Source organism: Pan paniscus, chromosome 6 (genome assembly GCF_029289425.2).
Source record: "Pan paniscus chromosome 6, NHGRI_mPanPan1-v2.0_pri, whole genome shotgun sequence".
Lineage (NCBI taxonomy): Eukaryota > Metazoa > Chordata > Mammalia > Primates > Hominidae > Pan > Pan paniscus.
This window is the reverse complement of record NC_073255.2, coordinates 178,879,602-178,900,127: the sequence shown is the minus strand read 5'-3', so window position 1 is coordinate 178,900,127 and position 20,526 is coordinate 178,879,602. Positions and strand designations below refer to the sequence as shown.

The 20,526-nt window shown below is 39.4% G+C and overlaps 2 protein-coding genes across 3 annotated transcripts in view; both read right to left on the bottom strand.

The window, feature by feature from the left end:
• Nucleotides 1–9,058, bottom strand: part of MGAM2 (maltase-glucoamylase 2 (putative)) — a 113,709-nt gene extending 104,651 nt beyond the window's left edge. Inside the window, exons 1-3 of the mRNA XM_008964816.4 lie at nt 8,969–9,058; nt 4,315–4,420; nt 883–962 (exon numbers count right to left, since the gene is read on the bottom strand). Of these exons, the coding sequence (XP_008963064.3) occupies nt 883–962; nt 4,315–4,420 (186 nt within the window). The 5' untranslated portion in view covers nt 8,969–9,058. The remainder of the gene's footprint in view (nt 1–882; nt 963–4,314; nt 4,421–8,968) is intronic.
• A 4,975-nt stretch (nt 9,059–14,033) lies between these two features.
• MGAM (maltase-glucoamylase) overlaps nt 14,034–20,526 on the bottom strand; it is a 109,526-nt gene continuing 103,033 nt past the window's right edge. The window contains exons 68-71 of one of the 2 annotated variants that reach the window (XM_034965120.4): nt 19,912–20,000; nt 18,096–18,145; nt 17,336–17,506; nt 14,034–14,967 (exon numbers count right to left, since the gene is read on the bottom strand). In XM_034965120.4, coding sequence (XP_034821011.1) covers nt 14,890–14,967; nt 17,336–17,506; nt 18,096–18,145; nt 19,912–20,000 — 388 coding nt within the window. In that variant the 3' untranslated portion in view covers nt 14,034–14,889. The remainder of the gene's footprint in view (nt 14,968–17,335; nt 17,507–18,095; nt 18,146–19,911; nt 20,001–20,526) is intronic. The other variant, XM_055115468.2, reaches the window with a different exon arrangement.

Sequence of the window (20,526 nt, the reverse complement as noted above, 5' to 3'; positions counted from 1 at the left end):
AGAGGTTGCAGTGAGCCAAGATCCGCGCCACTGCACTCCAGCCAGGTGACAAAGTGAGACTCTGTCTCAAAAAAAAGAAAAGAAAGAAATATATGTATATATGAAAAGAACTGAAGTGGAGACACTTTCTATGTTTTTATAACAAGAAGATTCAAGACTATCAAAATGTTAATATTGTTTAAAATTTAACCTAAAATTCAATACTGTCCTAATTAATATCTCAAGAAGATATAGAATTTAGAATATGGGGCCAAGAAATAAAATTTAAATATATAAATACATACAACCTTTATGAAAAAGTCCTAAGTCACAACTAATCAGGGTTCAAGTAGCTGATATTTTATGGCAGCTACTCTGGGAGAAAACCTGTGTTCTTTAGCACGTATTCATTGGGACCTCTATTGCCAATAACATAATCCAGAGGGCTCTTGTAACAAGTTGTCTGAGTTCCGTAGGTGACTCAGCCAGTGACTCAGGTAAATGCTAATCTATTTTCTATCACTATGGATTTCCCTATTTGCATGTGCTTAATGGCCTCTATTCTCAAAGAATACAGAGTCTAGCCCACAAACGTTTAACCTTTCTACCACTATCCTTGGAATCACACCTAAGGTACATTTAGTAACACCTGTAATCGCCCTCCACCTTGGACTTTATAATCCACAGATTAACATTCTTGTTAGCTTTTCCTACTCTTCCTTTTTTTCAACCCTGCTTCCCTCACGATCTTAATATTGTTATTTCAATAAGATAAGAAAGAAAGAACTCCAAACAAATCAGAGGCCCAGAAGCCATGCCACCCCCACCCTTTCCCCACTTCACATATTCATTTCTTTTCAATAACACCCTGTAGGCCACCAGAAGGGACCTTATTTCTCTGACCTCGGTCACCTCCTGGTCAGGTGTGCAGTCTATCCTTTCCGATTGCGGAATCTCTGGGCACTCTGGAGTAAATGAAGTATCTGCATAGGAATTAAAGGATAAAGTTGAAAATGTGTAGTGTAATCACAGCTCCAGGAAGGAAGCCAGCAAAGTTACAGACTTTCGGCCAGTTCTCCACACAGCAGATCACCGGTAGGGGGTATCTACATTTGCATACAATGTTTAACACTTCTCCAAACTGGTATCTATATTTGCATATGATGTTTAACACTTCTCCAAGTTTAAACACGTTTATTTCTACTTTGTTTGCTTTTCATACAGATACAATTTATATACCACAAAATTCATCCTCTTAAAGTATATGTCAACGGTTTTTAGTTATGAAGTTGTACAACCTATGACCGCTGTCGAATTCCAGAACGATTTCATCACTCCAAAAAGAAATAACATACACATTAGCAGTTATATTTTCTATTCCCCTGTTCTCCCAATCCCTGGCAAACACTCATCTATTTTCTATCACTATGGATTTGCCTATTCTGAACATTTCCTATAAAAAGAATCATAAAATGTGTGGCCTTTTGTGCCTGGCTCCTTTCACCTGGCGTAAGGTTTTGCAGGTTAATCCATGTTGTAGTATGTATCAGTGCTTCATTGCTTTTAATGGCTGAATCACATTTTTTGTGTGTGGATATACCACATTTTGTTTATCTATTCATCGGTTCATGTACATTTGGGTTGTTTCTACTTTTTGACCATTATACATAATCCTGCTATGAGCATTCACGTAAGTTTCTCTGTGAGCTATGTTTTCAGTTTTCTTGGTTATATACCTAGAAGTGGAATTGTTAGGTCATGTGGTTAACTCTATCTGTAGCTTTTCGAGGAACTGGCAAAGTTTTCCAAAGTAACCACACCATTTTAGCCATGTAGAAGCCAGTTTCTCTGTAACCTCAACAACACTTGTTTTTATCTGTTTTTAATTATAGTCATCATAGTGGGTGTGAAAGTGATATGTTATTGTTTTGACTTGCGCTTCCCAAATAACCGATGATGTTGAATATACTTTCATGGGTTTAGTGGCCATTTATAGATTTCCTTTGGAGAAATGTCTATTTAAATGTTTTACTCATTTAGAAACCTTTTTTAAAAAAATTTGGATTTGTAGTATTTCTTTACACATCCTAAGAGAATATATTCTCTTATATTCCAATGTATTATCTTAGGATGTAAAAAGAAATATATTTGCAAATGATATGTCTGATAAGGGCCTAACATCGGATACATCATCTGCAGATATGTTCCCTGAATCTGTGGATTGTTTTTCACATTCTTGATAGTTTTCTTCAAAGTGTGCTTCAAAGCACAAAGTTTTTTTCAATTTTGATGAAGTCCAATTCGCCTATTTTTTTCTTTGGTTGCTGTGCTTTGGGTATCATCTAAGAAACTGTTATCTAATCCAAGGTCACAGACATTTTTATTTACAAGTTCTTAGAGTTTTATAGTTTTAGCTCTTATATTAAGTCTTTGATCAATTTTGAGTTAATGTTTATATATGTTGTCAGGTAGAGATCCAACATTATTTTTTTGGTTGTTACCAGGGAAGCCCTGAATAAATAGCTGGGAAAGTCTTTTTTCTTACTGTTTTTTCTTTAGTCTCTTATTTGTAGGCACAGCTGCTTAAAGACACCAGATGGCTCAGGCTACATATGAGGAAGATATTATTGGCCCCATTGGAAATATACATCTTCACTCAACATTGGCTATTCTTACTTTAGGCTTTATCAACTTTGTGGAATCTTCTTCCTATAACAACAGCAGAAGCAGGACTGGTTCATGGACTCCCTGAACCATCTGAAATCCAGGATTTCATCAGAATTTGGAGGAAACAGTTACCGTGGGTATTAGCAGGTGCCCTTTAGTGCTTTCGTTTTGATTCAAAACAAAGCCCCCAAATATATTCACTATCACTATCTTTATGGCTCTACATTTGTTTGTGTACATATGTATATATTTCAATAAAAAATTGTCTTAAAACTGGATTCCTGCAATATGCAACAACATAGATGAAACTTGAGGACATTATGCAAAGTGAATTAAGCCAGTCACAAAAGGATAAATACTCTGGGAGTCCACTTACCTAAATTATTTAAAATAGTCAAATTCACAGAAGCAAAGAAGAGAATGGTAGTTGTCAGGAGTTAGGGGGAACAGGGAATGCGGAGTTGCTAATCCCCATGTATAACATTTCAGTTATGCAAGATGAATAAGTTCCAGAAATCTGATGTACAACATTGTTTCAATAGATAACAATACTGTATTATACACTTAAAAATCCAGTAAGAGGGTAGATGTTCTGTTCTGTTCTTACCACAATAAAAACAAATTGATTTTAAAGCCACCCTTTCAACCCATGGAAATACATCCTCAAAAAAAAAAAAAAAACAGAAAAGTTCAGTATTTAAGACATGTAAGACAGTTAAAAGCAGAACTACTCTGCATAAATCAGAATGTGGTTTAAGGTGAATGCGGGTGTGAAGATCTAGTTTTATATCAAATAAAATAAACCAATTAGTCATATACACTGGATAGCAATCTCAGGAGACTTGTTACCCGAAAAATGTTTTAGAGGGGAGAAGTAGGAATAATCTCAAAATGGCTTATATCAATGGTTTTCAGATCATCTTTCAAAGTTGTAATAGTTCCTAGAAAGTGTCTTAATGTTTACTGTGGAGAGAGGTGAAAAGAGATGGAGCAGGTAGGGTTCTACCATCAGGACAGCTTCTTTTCACTGTAGGGTCAATTCACATCTGTAAAGTGAGCTTGTCAAGCAGAACAAAGCCCAAATTCAGCTTTAACTGAAAATACATTTTTGAATTACACACATTTTATTATTTAAATTATAATATGTGCATGAAAGAGAAGGCATTCTGTTTGATGCTTCTGGGTGCCTGAGAGAGAGACAGACAGACAGACAGAACGGTTTCAAAGGCACCTATGAAGAAACCATAGCTATGTATGTTGGTATAACCAGGCCAACTTAATCATCCCACCACCTCCCTGTAACCTTAGTTTCCTTTTCCATAATATAATGGGGCTGGGCACTGTTAGCTTAACAGTCCTTTCTCGTTGAAGGCAGTATGACTTCATGACTCTGGGTTGAAGGGCAGGCATCTGGTGAGCCTAATTTTGCATCTTGTTAAAATTGCACTAAATGGGGCTTGGGAGACCCTAAATGTCACTAACATTCACGGTTTCAGTGCAGAAAAAGAACACTTATCTTTTGGAGTTGAACTTAAACTAATCATGGAAGTGAATTTTGAATACTGCAATGTAGTGGCATATTGAAAAGTAAAAGAATAAAATAATCTCTTCGGCATTTACAGGAGACTTCCTTTACCCAGCCTTCCGACCTACAAGCATCTCCCTTACCTGAAGTTTCCTCCAACACAAGAAGCAGCAAGAGGATATCTATGGTCACCACAATTAAGCAGAAGATGATCAGAAGGACTTCCAATACACTGAGCTTCCTCGCCATCTAGATAGACACAGATAATTGGGTTAAAACAAATAACAAGGCCCCACCAATCTAAGAGGATACACAATCATTGTATCCAAATGTGGAATTGTTTGCAAGATGACCTTGATTATCGGCATCCTCTTTACATAATCTAAAGAATATTTGTTTCCACTTATCAGTGTCCCTAATTAACTCTAGCTTTACATCCAACACCTGTAGAGCTCTTGCCTTTTTTGCATGTAGAGGAATTGAGGATTGTCCAAGGAAAAGTATATGAGACATGAAGAACTGAAGGGAAAGTGTTGTGGAATAACACACAGAAGAGAGATGAGGGGCTGTTCTCATTTTTCTGCTCTAATTATAGTAAATCTAACATTATTACATGTCTACAGATCCATGACAGCCCTCAGCTGCAATGCCTTCTTTGCCATTCCATCTCCATCATCCTCAAATGTTTGCTAGCCCCTGGAATTTATCATTCCCAGAACTGTTACACTTTTGAAACTGTAAATCCATATGCAAATGAGCAATGTCCTTTTACTGTCTCATTGTCTGACTTTATTTTATTTATTTATATATTTTGAGATGGAGTTTCACTCTTGTTGCCCAGGCTGGAGTGCAATGGCACTATCTCGCCTCACAGAAACGTCTGCCTCCTGGGTTCACCCAATTCTCCTGCCTCAGCCTCCCAAGTAGCTGGGATTACAGGCATGCGTCACCATGCCCTGCTAATTTTGTATTTTTAGTAGAGACAAGGTTTCTTCATGTTGGTCAGGCTGGTCTCGAACTCCTGATCTCAGCTGATCTGCCCACCTTGGCCTCCCAAAGTGCTGGGATTACAGGCATGAGCCACCGCACCCAGCCTGCCTTACTTTATTTTAAAAAAGTATCTTATCACATCAAGGCTGCTGTTATCTTTCCATTTCCTTTTAATCTCTTAGCCCTTCCTAGCTGTTAACCCTAATTGACCTAGGCCTCAGTATTGATTATTTAACTTGCCATTGCTCTCATCTTCCTTGCTCTCCATCTGCTAACAGAATCTGCAGGATGAAACTATCCATCCAAACATCTGCCTTCTGTGCTGCCACACCTAGCTCAAGGGAGATGCCACTGAGGCTCATAATCTCCTAAATAAACTGGGCCTGCAAGCCGACTGATGGTCTTGACAGTGCCTCTCACTTTTCACAGCAGTAATTTTATTTTTATTTTATTTTATTTTTTTGGAGACGGAGTGTCACCCTGGAGTGCAGTGGCGCAATCTCAACTCACTGCAACCTCCACCTCCCAGGTTCAAGGGATTATCCTGCCTCAGCTTCCTGAGTAGCTGGGACTACAAGTGCATGCCACTACGTGTGGCTAACTTTTTGTATTTTTAGTAGAGATAGGATTTCACCATGTTGGCCAGGCTAGTCTCGAACTCCTGACCTTAAGTGATCCACCCACCTCGGCCTCCCAAAGTGCTGGGATTACAGCATGAGCCACCGTGCCTGTAATTTAAAAAATTGTTCCTTCTAGCCTTCTTTTCAGGCCTGACTCTGTTACCTACACTCTTATTCTCATGCAGTATCATCTCTGATATCACACAAAAAATAATGATTTTGCAGAAACTATTCTCTCTCTCTACTTCTCAACACAAGCGAAGTTTCCACAAAGGTTATTCACATCTAGGTAAATTCTTATTTTTCCCCCTCTATTCTCAATGAAACAGTTTTTCCTCTTCTTGTTTAAGCATAATCCTTGCATCTGTTATCTAGATCTCACAGCTGTTGAATTTCTCAAAAATTTCATTCCACCAATTATCTCTTATTGTCTTGCATTATCAAATTCACTCTCTGAATATCTTTCCTTCATAAATATACCCCAAGTCACCCCAAACTCTGTTAATGACTCTGTGTGCTTCTCCAGGTAGCATAATAACATTCTTTTTCTTTCCAGTGCCAATCTTCCAAAACGATGATTCCACACTTTCTGTATTCCCTTCCTCATGTGTTATTGGCTTGGCTGTGTTTTCTGCATTCCACTGGAAATGCTCCCACCGAGGTTACTAGTGACATTGTGGCTGAATACAATGGGCGCTGTCTTAATCACTTAACCACTTCCTCCTCCATGAAACTTTCCACATATGGATTCCTTGATAGGAATCTTGGCTTTCCACCTCTATTTCTGGCTTATCTTCAATATTCTTTGTAGTCTCCTATTTCTTTCTTTCTTTCTTTCTTTCTTTTTCTTTTTCTTTTTTTTTTTTTTTTTTTTTGAGATGGAGTCTCGCTCTGTTGCCCAGGCTGGAGTGCAGTGGCGCGATCTCGGCTCACCACAACCTCCGCCACCCAGGTTCAAGTGATTCTCCCGCCTCAGCCCCGCAAGTAGCTAGGACTACAGGCACCCACCAACATGCCCAGCTAATTTTTATATTTTTGTAGAGACAGGGTTTCACCATGTTGGCCAGGTTGGTCTTGAACTCCTAACCTCAGGTGATCCGCCCGCCTTGGCCTCCCAAAATGCTAGGATTACCTGCGTGAGCCACCACGCTCAGCCCTATTTCATTAAATGTTGATGTCCCCCAAATTCTGGTATAGGTTTCTTTTTTAAACTACACAGACACGCTGGGTAATCTCCACCACTCATGTGACTTTATATGACATGTGATGGCAATCCAACCTGTATTTCTAGCCCAGGGATTTAGATTCATATATTCAACTGCCTATTCGATGTCCCACAGATTCAATAAGATTTAACATGTTTAAACATGAAATCATCTCTCCCCACACCTCACTCCCAGTTCCTGCCAATTTGGCCAAATTATCTGTTGTTCAAATAATTAATAACGTGAGGAATAGAATCACATTATAAAAAAAAAACCTAGGAATCTTTTTTTAATTCCTCTCATTCTATTAGTTCTCACAGCCAGTTAACAGTTCAGTCAGACTACTTTCCCGGTATCTTTGGGTCATTACCCAAGTGACCAGCACAAACAGGGTCATTTGGATCTCTTATATTCAAGCCTTTAATGGATCTCTGAATAAACCAAAAACCCTTTAGCTTTGTGATCAAAGGTCTTCATGGCACGTCCTAACCCCAGCTGCTCAGCGTCTCCTCTCCCCATATTCCCACCATACTAAACCAGCACTTATGCAGCAACAAGCTATTAAATATAAGTCAGCAGGGACAAAGACTGTTCTCTCTCTTATTTTTATGTTGATTTTGCATCTCCTCTTACTTTTCATTTCCCTGCCTCTCTGCTCTTCTCAACTCCTCCCCAATGCCACGACCATTTCTACAAATATTTTTATATAGGTATATAGCATCAATTTTTAATTACAGTAGCCTTTAGGTTAATGTGTAATAATTCCATAGAAGAAGCACTTTAATATTGAAATAGAGGTAAGGAACTAGGACCTACAGGTAATTTGCCAACAGGCATTTAGGAAGAACCCTTAGCCCTTGGAGACACGAGGTTTGGGATTAAAATTGAGGTTTATTAACTATTCTTTACTATTTACCTAAATTAATCAGTTGTCTCTCTTTTAGTCTAAATTATTTAAAAGATATACTCTAATCCCTATAAAATATATATCATATGACTGTATTCTCATAAAATCCCTGCATTGAAGCTGATCAGACAGATATCATGATTTCCATTTTATAGATGAATATTAAGAAATTTTGTCTAGTCACGGTTAGTGGTGGAACTGAGACAAACACCGAGAGCCGCTACTTTTTAAAATAGTGCTTGAATACTCTCTCGACAATGTATCCTAGGCTGCAGAGCTTAAAGACTTAGAGGGTCGGTCTCCAGTGGTGGAATTTCAGGTAGAGAAAGAAGTAGGAAGGACCTACCCTAAGAGTGCTATGGTATCAAACTTCGTTTCTTATACATACAGCCCACAACTCAATACCACAGCAGAGGCATTATTCATCAATTGGTCTCTTTCTGCAAGTATTATTTCTCTCCACAGGGAGACTTTTTTCTTTCTAGCCTCTAAAAATCAGCTGCAGGGACCTACTCCACAGCTCCTCAATCCTCCTGAGGGAGCAGGTTCAGCACCTTAGCTCAGGAAGTACAGGAACGCTCTGGGAATAACCCTGGGTGTTTTCCTCCCTTAGGAGCTATGGTCATTCAGGCAGAGGACAGGATGGGGATTCCCAAAGGTAGAAATTCTTGCCTACTTAGAAACCCTTCCTGCCCAAAGCTGGGAGGAATTCACCTTCCTCCAAATCCATGCCATCTTGAGATAGTTTCCAGAAGGATCCCATCTGTTTCCTCTGTCCTTAATTTCTCCCAGTGACAGAGGAGGATCTCACACCAGACCTACCCCAACCTGTCCTCCAAACACTGACACCACACACACACACACACACACACACACACACACATGTCTCTCCTCTCCATCAACTATCTCATCCTCACTCCTCATCTTTTATGGAAAAGGAAGAAAATATTAAGTCCAGAAGAAAAACACGGGCATCCAGATCACTTAACAGAGCAGCAGACAGAAAATCACACAAAAAGAAAGGGACCCTCCTGCCCTTGTTCAAAGCCCTGCTTGCGTGGAGAAGCGTACTCACCGCATCACCTTGTTTTTTTCTATGCTGTATCTCTCCCTCAGCAATTCATAGGGAGCACTGAGCAAAGGTAACTGGGCTGAGGTAGCCAGCTTCTGCCACGATTAATTTATTGCCTTATAAAGTTGACAGCAACTGGAGGAGGGGAGTGCATATTCCAATAAGTCATAGAAGAACGCTTGCTCTCCATGTGACATACAATGAAAGCTCCTTTTGTTAATAAAAGGGGAAGGTGGTTTTTTTTCTAATCATTGTCCCTCTTCTGTATCCCTGTTCATATCTGATTACTTGTCACGTTATGTTTCCTCTCTATACATGTAGCCTAAAGGGCTCAAGAGCTAGGGTCTTGTCTATCTTCTTCACTGTTGTACCTCCTGTGCTTAGCACTCTGCCCAATATCCATAGTTCTTTTTAAATATATAGCTATTTATTTAATAAGTAAGTGAAAGAAGGATTAGCTCTCAGTTCATCACTTTGTTCTTTTCTCCATTTTCATCCTCCAGAGTTCTCTTGGTATAACTCAGCTTTTCATTAATTCAAATGATCCTTTCCACCAATTATTCTAAATAGTGAAGTACCATTAAAGTAGAAATTATACAAACCTGTCCAGGCGCAGTGGCTCACACCTGTAATCCCAGCACTTTGGGAGGCCGAGGTGGGCGGATCACCTGAGGTCAGGAGTTTGAGACCAGCCTGGCCAACGTGGTGAAACCCCATCTGCACAGCCAGGCATGGTAGCAGGTGGCTGTAATCCCAGCTACCCAGGAGGCTGAGGCAGGAGAATCGCTTGAACTCGGGAGGTGGAGCTGGCAGTGAATTGAGATTGCCCTATTGCACTCCAGCCTGGGCAACAAGAGAAAAACTCCATCTCAGAAAAAATAAAAGAGAAAGAACGTATACAAACCTAAAGTGGGAAGATGCCTCTAGTGGATATTTGTCATGTTCTTTGATGGCTCAGCATCTTTCAAAACCTCTTGCTAAGATGGGGGAGGTGGGGAGGGAGACAAAGGTAGAAACATTACCTATTGGGTACTACACTCACTACCTAGGTGACAGGTTCAATCACACCCCAAACCTCAGCATCACACAATATACCCTTGAAATGAACCTGTATATGCACCCTGAATCTTAGACCCTGAATCTAAAATAAAAGTTGAAAAAAATTTAAAAACAGAGGATCTTTCTTTAAAAAGAAAAAAAATAACCTCTTACTTAAATCAACTTAAGGACTTTTTCTCCAAATTCTGCCTCCCCAAAGAAACAGCTAGAAATTCTCTTTCACAGCCTTTCTTTCACCCAAGGTAGAGGCAAGTGGCTGGAGCTTTGTGAATGAGGTATTCCTGTGAGTGACTTACATCCAGAAGAAGGTGTAGATAAGGAGGTACCATGTAAAATCCAGGATGTTGGAAGGATAGCTCATTTCAGAGGCAGCAGGGACAAGAGACCTAGTGGCATCCTATGCTCAGTATTTGGGGTTGCAAGCTGCCAGATATGTGCTCAGGGCAGTGGCAGTAGAAACCGCTACAGGGTAACCTGGGGCTTGTCCCTAGCCACATGGCCTACAAACCTGACTCTCTAGTCCTACCAGAGTTTCAATGAGTCACCAATATCTTTTTAAAATTTTTCTTAAGCCAGCTAAAGTGGATTTTTTAATTGACATATAATTTCCAAACCATAAGATTCACTCTTTTAAAGTATACAATTCAGTGTTTTTAAAAATATATTTACAAAATTCTGAAACTATCACCACTATCTAATTCCAGAACATTTTTGCCACGCCCAAAAATAATTAGTGGTCACTCCCCATTCCCATCTCCCCCTGTTTCTGCAGCCACTAACCTACTTTCTGTCCTTATGGATTTGCCTATTGTGAACATTTCATATAAATGCAGTAATACAATATGTGGCCATCTGTGTCTGGCTTCTTTTACTTGGCATACTATTTTCAAAGTTCATCCACACCATTTCAGGTATCAGTGTTTGTTCCTTTCCATGTCTGGATAGTATCCACTGCATGGATAGACCACATTTTGTTTAGGCATGTATCCGTTGATATACACCTAGGTTGTTGACACTTTTTGCCTGTTATGAACGATGCTGCTATGAGCTGACATGTTTTTTTAAAATTCTGCCTGGAATATACCTAGGAGTGGAATCATGGGTCATGTGACAAGTCTTTAACTTTTTGAAGAACTGCAAAACTGCTTTCTAATGTGGCAGCACCATTTTACACCCCCATTCCTGCCAGTAATATATGAGGGTACAGAGGGCTCTTTTGGTGGCACCTAAGAAGTATAAATAACAGTGTTCACAGTAGTGAATCTCTTGTGTTTGCTTCAAATGTTCAGTATGTGGAAAAGCACACATACACACACACACGGAGAGAGAGAGAGAAAGTGAGAGACAGAGAGAGAGGGACAGAGAGAGAGAGAGAGAGAGAGAAAGAGAGACTCGGTTTCTGCATTTATGAACTGCTGGAATGACATATTCAGCTTTTCATTTGCCCCAGTACAAGGTGGCCTTTGTTAGAGGGGAAATGTACCAAGATCTCATTTCAAATTGGGAAGACATCCTGGCAAAAGGTCAAGAAGGGAGATTTATTGTTACATAAGATCTATTTTTAGTGTGATATTTTACCTGTAACTCCCCACATGCCGTGCACATTTGTGACTTCATTTATGCTAATAGTGGTAACCAACAGGCCCAGCTAATCTATAACCTGTTTCCTGAAGTGCAGAAAATAGCTACCTTCACCATCCATTCTTGCTAACTAGTAACTGGAAGATATTGAATCACCATACTGGTGTTGACCAATGAGAAAATAACAGAGCCACTTTGAAGGGTAGAGACAGGCACGTGACCCGACATCTTCCAGTTGTCTATCGGTAACAAGGCACGGCAAAGTTAGCTATTGGCGGAACTCAAACAGTTGTCACAGCAAGCTGCTGGTTGGAATCATCAGATCAGAAACTAGTAATATGAGTCACCCTTAACTTCCAGAACACCATTCTCCAAGGCCAGATGCAAAACTCTCAATGACTCTGCTGCTATGACAAGAACAAAGAAATATTGATGAGATCTTGACGACATCTGCCACAGCCAACATAACCTTATCTTTGTAGGTATATATGACATTTAGTGTTATAACATTAATAAGAAAGGAATAGATGTCTTCCTATTTAAGTGAAAGAGTTTGAGAGTGTTATTTTTTTATTTTGGCACACCTATGAAGAAAGTAAAATTATGTGATCTGAAAAACAGAGCATATGTGGAAAAGGAAGGCCCCCAGCCTCTTCCCGAATGGCTGGCCAGGAGTTGTAAGCATAGGTCCATGTTGTAGGGGCTGCTCTGGGATGGCCACAAATGCATATGGTTCCATGAGAGGTGGTTCTCAGAGTGTGGTCTGAGGAACAACCTCTGGGGGTATTATTGAGCGAAAGGGCTCACTCTTCGATGCACTAGAAGCCAATAGTCTGATAAAGGGTTTCGAAGAAAAGCTTTTATTGCAAAGTCGACTCACAGGACACAGGAGTCCAGCTCAAACCTGTCTTCCCGTGCTGGCTTTAAGGAAGTATTTTTATCAGAAGACTTAGGGGGTGGATTCTGGGATTAGCAGGTGATTGGTAAAAGAAAGAGGAAATCTAGAAAGTCCGCAGGCATGCACAGTTATCTCTTCATGCCTCATCATGGGTCCCATGTGCAAATTTGGGAGGGAGTTAGTATGAAACTGTGGTGGAAATTCAGGCTGTGACGTCAGCAAGCTCTTTCTGCGTTAACTCCGGTAAGCCATATTGGTTCCAACAGATAATCTCTTTTTCACACATTTCTGGCTGAAATTTAGCATTTTGTTAGGTTATGAATGTAGACAACAAAACACAGTAGTTTTCATAGCACATGAGTTTGTCAAAAATGCAATCACAGATCTTTCCATATTACATTATGAAATTGTAGTGGATATCTCAAAATATTGTTGATGTTGATCATTACATTGAAATTATAGCATTGTTACTTTCACTGTTGGATCTTTTCATTTAATTTGATAATGAAAAAAACACATCTCATGGGTTACTATATCATCTTTAATATTTGGATAAGTGTATCATAATATGATAAGTTTTCTTTGAAATAGCATGCATTTTGCTTGATGCATTTAAAAACAATGTTGTGAGGAAGAATTCTGTAGGTTTCACTAGGCTGTCAGTGGGGTCCCTGACCCTTCATGTGCTCCAAAACCCCACTGGCCTCGCTAGGGCCTTAGCCATCAGAATTATATAGTCAGAATGCCTCTCCTTAAGCATTTTGTGGCAGCCAGAGCCAAATTCCACCAACATATCCTTGATGGTAACATTAAATATTTTTTAAATATCAAGTAAATAACGTTTTCATCTTTGTGGCCTTCCTGAGTTTGTTAGAGGAAAGCCAACAAGTTTCCCACCTTTTTGATCAAAGGATTCCCATGGCTACTTTTCCATATTTCACCAGTTTCCTAGTTAGCTCAGGCCCTCATCCAAATGCCCCTTATTGTGATAATTAGATGATTTAACAATATTGTTTGTCTCTAGCCTTATGCAGGTGCTGACACATGAGTGTGCAGGGAGAATGAATGGCTTCCTGGTTATAAGAAAAGAAGAAAACACAGAGAAGTAGGTTCATTCATTCCACACACATTCATTTTCAACTCATTTTCAGGTAACATCAAAAGTTAATATTCCTGTTGAACATTAATATATAATTTCCTTATCTCACATTTTAACCCTATAGAATTTTAAGCAAGAAGGTCGCAACTCCTATTTTTACTGGAGTTGGTATTTTCCTAAATATAGCAACTGCTATGATGATTAAAATAGTAATCAATAGACCCTTCCACAAACCTACATCTTATAAAAGACTCCTTGCAGAGATCTAAAAAAAAGGATAATTATAAAGGTTATCATCCTATTGGTGGATTTGGCTGCAGGTTCTGTGATGCCGAAGAGAACCAGAAAGACAAATTCATAAGAGTTTGCTAAACAAGAACCTTAACCCCAAACAGAGATTACTCATGGTCAAAATAGCACAAAATTCAAAATCACTTGCAAATTCACTTGTTTTATTTTTATCTGGCATATAAATTGCATATTTTTATGTGAAATGTGGTTATATACATTAGAAATAAGATTTACACATTTCAAAGCACACTACTGCAAAAATAAATTATTTTTAACCTCCAAACTCTCTTCTGAGCTTTGCCTGCTCAGATCTCAATCTCACCAGTAGCCCTTTATGCTAAGGATTTCTCAAGACCCTCTTCTTCAGGTGAGTTGACTCTTCCTTTTTCCTCCCCATGAGGCTGCTGACAATTTTACATTATGTTCTTACTTAAGATCACTTTTACTATCATCTTCTGTTTCATCTGATCTTTCCTTGTGTTTGCCTTTTCTTTGCTTATCATGCTTCCCCCACCTATAACCAATTAGGTATATTATTCCTCCCACCGCCTATAACCAACTAGCAGATGTTCTTTCTGGATACTTTCTTGAGATGCTGATTAGCTTCAAGACCTGGAACTGTCACGGAAAGCTTTCTCTTGTGTATTTAACAAAAGAATGGGGTCCATTCTATGATTACAAACGTGGACATACACACACTTCATCATGGACCCAGTTCATCTTCAGTAAATGTCATACAATGAACAGTCACTACCATACTAACCACACAGAGACATTAAGGTAATGCATAGATTTTCCACACCTCCCTAACTGCCTATCCCACAGGGCTAAGGTTTAACCTTTAGGGTTCACACAAAAAACATATAACAAAATTAACAGAAATATTTCACCAATAGTGGGTATGAACAAATTAGCAACACACAATAATTTTTATGAGTATGAAGTATAAGTAGTTTCAAAGTCATTCATAGTTAGTTAGAATCTTGCTGTAAAAATTCACAGAGTGATTATCCACGTCAATGAAGTAAAATTATGTAGGCTGATGTTTCTGTCAGTCACATCGATGCTTAATACCTGTTAGGAACCAAAGGAAAAGAATTGGGCATCTGGTGGTGAAATTTCCTGCATGCAAATAAATCAGGTGCAAGTATCCGGTCCAAATAACCCCCTAATACTTCTACATTGTATTGTCTAGTTAAAAGACTGCCTTCAAAGTTTCAGATGAGAAGGGTGTTTTCTAATTTTTTAGAGTACAAAGATTATTCAGTGGTAGAGATGGGCCTTTAAATAATTCAATATGGGCCGGGTGCGGTGGCTCACGCCGGTAATCCCAACACTCTGGGAGGCCCAGGTGGGTGGATCATTTGAGGTCAGGAGTTTCAGACCAGCCTGGCCAACATGGTGAAACCCCGGCTCTAATAAAAATACAAAAATTAGCCAGGCATGGTGGCGGGAGCCTGTAATCCCAGCTACTAGGGAGGCTGAGGCAGGAGAATCACTTGAACTTGGGAGGCGGAGACTGCAGTGAGCTAAGATTGCACCAGTGCACTTCAGCCTGGGCAACAGAGTGAGACTCGGTCAAAAAAAAAATGTTCAATATGCAACCGCTGAAGAGAAACAACTGCACAAACTGGAGAGAATGCCCTCTTTTCCATTCTGCTGAGGTGTTGATTTTCCTTGGCACCATCCTTCTGTTTCCTCCTTCTCCTATTCCACTATAGAACCCCAGTGTTTGCCCAGCAAGTGTCCACTATTCCTGCGTCTTCCTAGGCAGATGTTGTCAAGAAGGTTTCACTGCATGTGCCCTCATCAGCTTGCATGTCTGTCCCTGAGCTGGTCAGCAACAGGATTGGACAAAGTCCTTTATGGTATAGTTGGGGAAGTTGTTGACAAGAAAACCACAAGTATGAGGAAATAACTGTAAAGAATGCAAAACTGAAAGAACACTTTTGTTTCAGGCTTAATCATCAGGAAGGATTATAAAAGAAAAAAGTTCAGGAAAAAAAATAATAAGTAAGCACACAAGGAAGAAAGTTTCATTTACCATCGGGATGATAAGTGTCAGGACCACTACACTGCATTAATCCCAAGGTACAGATTTTTCACATATTTAACATTCATCCGACAAGAGCGTGTCTTGAATCGACAACCATAGAATTACTGTGAGCCAAGCAGCACTCATGGCATAATTGTTATTGTCTGTGCCCGTGTAAGCTTCATTGCTATTACTGTGTTATGAATGGATGGGCTGAAAACATTTAAGGATTATTACAGGAAGGAATATTTAGTAACATCAAGAAAGCACTAGGATGAAAATGTATATAAAGTGTGTTAGTGGCTCAGGAAAAAAACTTCATAGACACTAGTGGAAGAATTTTTATAAAATGCTGAATCACCAACACCTTTTGCAGTACAGAGGAAATATCTTAACCAATTTGTAACACATATTTTTCTTCTAAATAATAATAAATACAATAAACTATTTAAATAATAAAACACTTTAATACGAATTTAAATAGTACAATTTAAATACGATACAAGTTGGTTAAGCTATTTCTAGTGCTTCTTCACATTTAGGGTCTACCTCTTCTAAATTACGTTGAGGCAGAATCATCAATGTATCTCCATTCAACATTTTCCTCCATATTATCACTTACAATATTGAAATATATAGGTAAAAGTTTATGTCTAAAGAAGTTTCAAAAACTTTCTATAAGTTTATTATAAAAATCTGAGGCCGGGCACAGTGGCTCACGCCTGTAATCTCAGCACTTTGGGAGGCCAAGGCAGGCGGATCACAAGGTCAGGAGATCGAGACCATCCTGGCTAACACGGTGAAAACCTGTCTCTACTAAAAATACAAAAAATTAGCCGGGCATAGTGGCAGACGCCTGTAGTCACAGCTACTTGGGAGGCAGAAGAATGGCATGAACCTGGGAGGCACAGCTTGCAGTGAGCTGAGATCACATGCCACTGCACTCCAGCCTGGGCAACAGAGTGAGACTCCGTCTCAAAAAAAAAAATTGAGTGATAAGGAAGCATTCTATCATAGTTTTGTCATCCTTTTTTCTTTCTTTGTGGCACATGAAATAATGAAGCAATTTTCACTGATGGTATCATATTTGATAAAATATGATAGTTCCAACCTGTTTGGGAAGTTGATCTCTGAGGCAGAGGTGAGGGAGTCAAGACAAAGTTTTACATAGGTTTGCAGACAAGAAGACAAACATGGAAAGTAAGAATCCAGGCCATGGATTCCAAATGATGATAAACCATGATTTTTCATTCATCTCCATGTGGTCCATTCCTAACACATGGAAAACTCAGGGATTCCCGGAGGGCCTGGCAGGAGAGGGCATCATTTGGAAGGGAAGCAGTCAGGCACTGCACTAGGCATTTTAAGGGTGGAGAATACCATTCGCACTTTTTGCTGGTCACAAACCTGTGTCGTGGGGTCATTGTTGAAGGAGGGTGTTATGACCATGCCACTCACAGAGATGCTGACACTGGTAATGGGGACACTGCCCACTCCCCAGATTTCAATGTAGCCCAGTTTCAAAGGATTTGTACCAGTGATGTAATTGTTGAAAATTATATGGCTTTGCATCGTATTCTGTCGAATTGGAGATAAAAGAAAAATATAATAGCAGAATTAGTTCAAATTTTTCTAACCTCTTTTTAGGCACAAATGTAGATCATAAAGTAAGACAACTTCAGAGTCACCATCTTGTATCTTTGGATCATGGAAATCATGATTTCATCACTCTATGTCCTATTGCCAACTCCCATCCACTTTGCATTGACAAGCAGCTACAGGGTCTTTCGCACTGCCCTGAACTCTATAGGAGACAAAAAGTCTCAGCTGTTAAGATACTTATATTCTACAGGTGGAGGAATCCCAAAATGTGCAGACCATTCCAAGGCAACTCAGGAACAAGGGCTAGATAACAGAAACAGCCCGTCCACCTGTAACATGGTAAACTAGAATAATGATCATTACTGATGAGATGTGGATAGGTTTAATTGCAGAAAGCCTCCTGGGAGCATAGTAAATTTCCACTGGAAGTCTAGAGAAGTAGAAAAATGTGAATTAGCAAGATGAGCAATGAAGAAATTCTAGGTGGTATTTTATGCCCTTACGATATTCAGCATCCTCCTAAGCCAGTGGAACCCTATTCTCACTTCATATCAGTCACACTCACCTGGCTGGCAGAAAAGCTGGCCAAGTAATAGAGTCCTTTCCCATAGGTATCTGCAAACAAAAAACAAGATAAACATGGCCTGGACCTGTGCTGTAGAACTCTATGCTATAGAATATATAAATGCTGTTCTAATTGCCTACTTGTCTTGTTTGAGAGAGTAAGGCTTATCTTTGTTTTTATTTCTGTCTTTTGAGTGTTCTATTTTAAAATGTAAGTGCTCTTTATGGAGACTAATCAAACCCTGCACCCACACTCAGTTTACACAAAATGCTTGAAATGAATGTGTATAGACACATCTGTCTGACAGAGTCACTTCATATAACACAGTTTCCTGACACCATTTTTAAGTCACTTCTCTTCCTTGTGGTCTACCATCCCAGCATCTTCCTAATCAGCTCAGAATTTCCAGGTTTCTTTTGCTGTATGTACACATCTCCGCACATACATTTATATGCATATACATATGCAAACACCAACATTGATGTCTTGGTGGGTTTATCTTGAGGTATTAGGCAAATTTAAAAATGTGATCTCTAGAGAACAAAGATGATCAAAGAAAAGCCTTCTTTGTCCTTTATCCTAAATGTGTGCCACAGGCCCAGGAAGAATATGAAGTTCAGCACAGTCGGTGAAGGTGAACTAGTCAATAGCTTGGTTTCAAGTATTCCCATCCTACATCCTGCCCTCGTGGCTGTCACACTCTTTCCTGTGTGCTGGCCCCTTTCTTCTTCTTTCTCTTTTCTTTTCTTTCTTTCTTTCTTTTTTTTTTTTTTTTTTTTTTTTGAGACAGAGTTTCGCTCTTGTTGCCTAGGCTGGAGTGCAATGGCATGATCTCGGCTCACTGCAACCTCTGCCTCCCAGATACAAGCAGTTCTCCTACCTCAGCCTCCCAAGTAGCTGGGATTACAGGCATGTAATTACAGGCATGGATTACACCATGCCCAGCTAATTTTTTTGTATTTTTAGTAGAGAGGGGGTTTCTGCATGTTGGTCAGGCTGATCTCAAACTCCCGACCTCAGGTGATCCAGCTGCCTCGGCCTCTCAAAGTGCTGGGATTACAGGCATGAGGCACTGAGCCCGACTGTGCTGGCCCTTTTCTAAATGACTCACCACTCAGTCAGTTGCTACTGGCTATCCCTTAGAACTGTGCTGTCTAAGATAGCAGTCACTAGTAAAATGTAACTGTTTAAATTTAAGCTTGTTAAGATTGAATAAAATTAAAGATATAATTCTTCAGATGCACTTGTCACACATTTCAAGTGCTCGATAGCCTCATATGCCTACTAGATACAATATTGAACAGCAGAAGATATAGAACATTGTCATCACTGCAGAAAGTTCTATTGGATAGCACTTGTCTAGAAATAGCTAATAATTTCTTGAGCAATCCTCCTGAGAGTTTACCAATTCCTATAAACTCCTAATAGAAAATATCCCATAAATAATACAACAGATAGAGGTATTACCCCTCTTACTGGGACAGTAAACCATGTAATTCGAGAATGTGTCCTTGACCATAAATCCTATGAAAGTTTATCTCCTCTGGCTACAAATAAACTTTCCCCATGGCTCCCATATTGCTACCTTCTATAGTGGATTACAAAGGTTGCATAATGGGAGGTGATTCAGAACTGAGCTTCATTTACACGAGGAATAAAGATCATGTCCAATATGGATTATACCCTTGAATTAACAAATGATTATATTTTAAAATGCAAAATTGTTGTAATAGGGAAAAGGTGAAAGCAGGCCTGTAAGATAATCCAGGAATGTAGTCAGTGCCATCAGCATGAATCTCAGGCAACCTCTACTCACCAATGCTTTGCCCATCATCCCAGAAGAGCCAGCCCCCAGCAGTTCCTTCATCATCCAAGGCAATTTTGAAGCCCATGAATTTCTGGCGGCTGCAGTGAGCAGGGAGAGAGGCATTAGCTAAAAGTAAAGCCACAGCCACAAACCAAGAGTTTACATACAAACATAAAGCAGCGAAGGGAAGTGCTTTGGGGGATAAAGACTGCATACTAGAATTCAAGAGACTTGTGGCTTAGTTCTAATTCTGTCTCTGTCTGGCTGTATGACTTCATATCATGAACAAATGAATTAGTGAATGAATCAAGAGGATTCTCCTTTAAGGCACTTAAAGTAATGACAACCAGACTAACTGGGTTCTTTCTTTTCCTTTTGAAAGGAAAATCCTGATGCTGAAAATCTGTTTTCGTGACCTAATATCCGAAACATACAGAGGGAGTTCTATTTTCAAATGTCCTAAGTTCTTCATTTTTATTTAAATCTTTAGAATCAAATGAATAGGGAGTCTAAGAATGTTAGTATTGATACCAGAGAGATGTGAATTTTAGTCCGCATTCATGTACTTAGTAGCTGTGTGACTCTGAGCAAATCACTTACCCTTTTTGCTCATCTATGAAATGG